The sequence below is a fragment of the Priapulus caudatus genome, unplaced genomic scaffold (genome assembly GCF_000485595.1).
Source record: "Priapulus caudatus unplaced genomic scaffold, Priapulus_caudatus-5.0.1 Scaffold1151, whole genome shotgun sequence".
In the NCBI taxonomy this organism is placed as follows: Eukaryota; Metazoa; Priapulida; class Priapulimorpha; order Priapulimorphida; family Priapulidae; genus Priapulus; species Priapulus caudatus.
Genome location: NW_014578212.1, coordinates 8,337 through 10,456, shown reverse-complemented (window position 1 = coordinate 10,456; position 2,120 = coordinate 8,337). Strand labels below are relative to the sequence as shown.

At 57.3% G+C, this 2,120-nt stretch overlaps 1 protein-coding gene across 1 annotated transcript in view; it reads right to left on the bottom strand.

Moving 5' to 3' along the window:
• The window catches only part of LOC106815579 (homeobox protein Meis1-like), a 57,984-nt gene extending 56,376 nt beyond the window's left edge, over positions 1–1,608 (bottom strand). The window contains exon 1 of the mRNA XM_014820050.1: positions 856–1,608. Within this exon, the coding sequence (XP_014675536.1) occupies positions 856–1,118 (263 nt within the window). The 5' untranslated portion in view covers positions 1,119–1,608. The remainder of the gene's footprint in view (positions 1–855) is intronic.
• Positions 1,609–2,120: the final 512 nt, after the last annotated feature.

Below are 2,120 nucleotides of genomic sequence, written 5' to 3'. Positions count from 1 at the left end.
AGAGAAAGAGGAGAGCAGAGAGAGAAAAGAAGACCGAGAGAAAAGAGGCAGACAGACTCAACGCACACACGGCGCGCGCCCGCACGCACCCGCACACGCGCTACGGCTCACATACCGCACGCCACACGACACGACACACCACACACCACACACACACACACACACACACACAACACACACACACACACAAACACACACCACCACACACACAGAAACAAGACACACACACATACACACACAACACACACAACAGCACGCAACCAACACAGCACACACGACACCGGCGGCGCGCCGCACCACGCAGCACACACACACACACACACACAACCACACACACACACCCATACCACACATGCGCGCCGCCGTACGCCCCCCCCCCCACAGCGCGGCGCGCACACACACATCCGCACACACACACACACACGACAACAACACACACAGCACACACGACACACACAACACAAACAAACAAACAAAAAACGCCACGCACGCACAGACACACATACACACACACAACACACACACACACAACACAACACACCACACAACACAGCCACACACACACACACACACACAACATCACACACACACACACACGCACGCGCGGCGCGCATACAGAGAGACCAGCAGAGAGAGAGAGACCAGAGAGAGAGACGAGAGATGAGAGGAGAGAAGAGCAAGCAGTAGAGACGAGAGACGAGAGAGAAATAGAGAAGAGACGAGAGACGAGAGAGAGAGACGAGAGAAGAGAGAGAGATAGACAGGGAAAGAGAGAGAGTTGGGATGTATGCGCGAAAACTGCACAGAGAAAAAGGAGGAAAGCTGAGAGATAGGATGCACACGCATTTATCTTACCCGTAGATATAGTCCTTACTGCGCTTATCGACGTCAGGCACGCTGCCCATAACACTATGCGACGCCGGGTTGTGGTTGCTCGCATGACTCGGATACTGGTGATGGTGAGGTAAGTGGTGCGGCGTGTGGTTGAGGTGCTGACCGTGGCCGACGTGCTGCCGATGTCCGTGCGGATCTCCGTACATCGCCGACGACGTCGGCATGTCCATGGCGCCCGGGTAGCCGGCCGACATCGCCGCCGGTTCGTCGTACGCCTGATACATGTTCACTGGCCGCCGAGCGTGGCTAGCGGCCGTAATCCAAGTGATATTATCTGTGCTTGCTGTGTATGTATGCACACACACACATACACACACGCGCGCGCGCGCGCGGACACACACACAGACTTACACTACACTACACTACACTCTGTACACGGTCCGCCGTCCTTCGTACTGTTTATCGCCAACTCACAAACACAACCTATTTAGAGACCACATGTGTGTACGTGCGCGCGTATTGCGAGCGCGTGTGCAGCGAGAGCGGCCGTGAGTCGGACTGCTACAGTAACGCGCTGCCGCTGTCGCTCACAGAGATGACGAACTCTAACGTTAGCCGCTGGTCTACACAGTCGCGCGCGCTCACACGCACGCTACCTACTAGTACTACTACTATAGCGATACTACTCCCCCGTCCTACGTGCGTCACACGTGCGCACACACACTCACACACGCCGCAGTCGGAGGACGTTTTCCACCGCCGCCGCCGCTGCCGCTGCCGCCGCCGCTGCCGCTACTGCCGCTGCTGCCGGTGCACACACACACACACACTTCAGTACGTAGGTGCGATATTCTCGTGGACGCACAGCGCGGCACTAACTGACAGATACTGCGTGTCTGTCTGTGCTTGCGTGTGTGTGAGTGAGTACGGGTCGCACACACGCCGTCAGCGAGAGAGCGAGCGCGCGGGAGAGAGAGAGAGAGAGAGAGAGAGCGAGAGGGAGAGAGCAAGCGAATGCGATTCTTAGTTCGTCTGGCCGTCAACACGAGTTACACACGCACTGTGTAGCTGGCAGCCAGACGGCTCCGCAGATCACCTCCCCATTGCCGTCAATCAACGCCGTCGTCGCCATGACAACTGTAATCACCAATCCATCAACCGGTCCCCTGACAGTCGGGTGTGCGCGAGCGCGAGTCTTGCTCGGGTGTAGGATGGCTGTGCGCACTCGAACCACGCAACTTCGTCACGCCATGAGACGTTGTCGCGTAAGATGCACGAAACCGGAG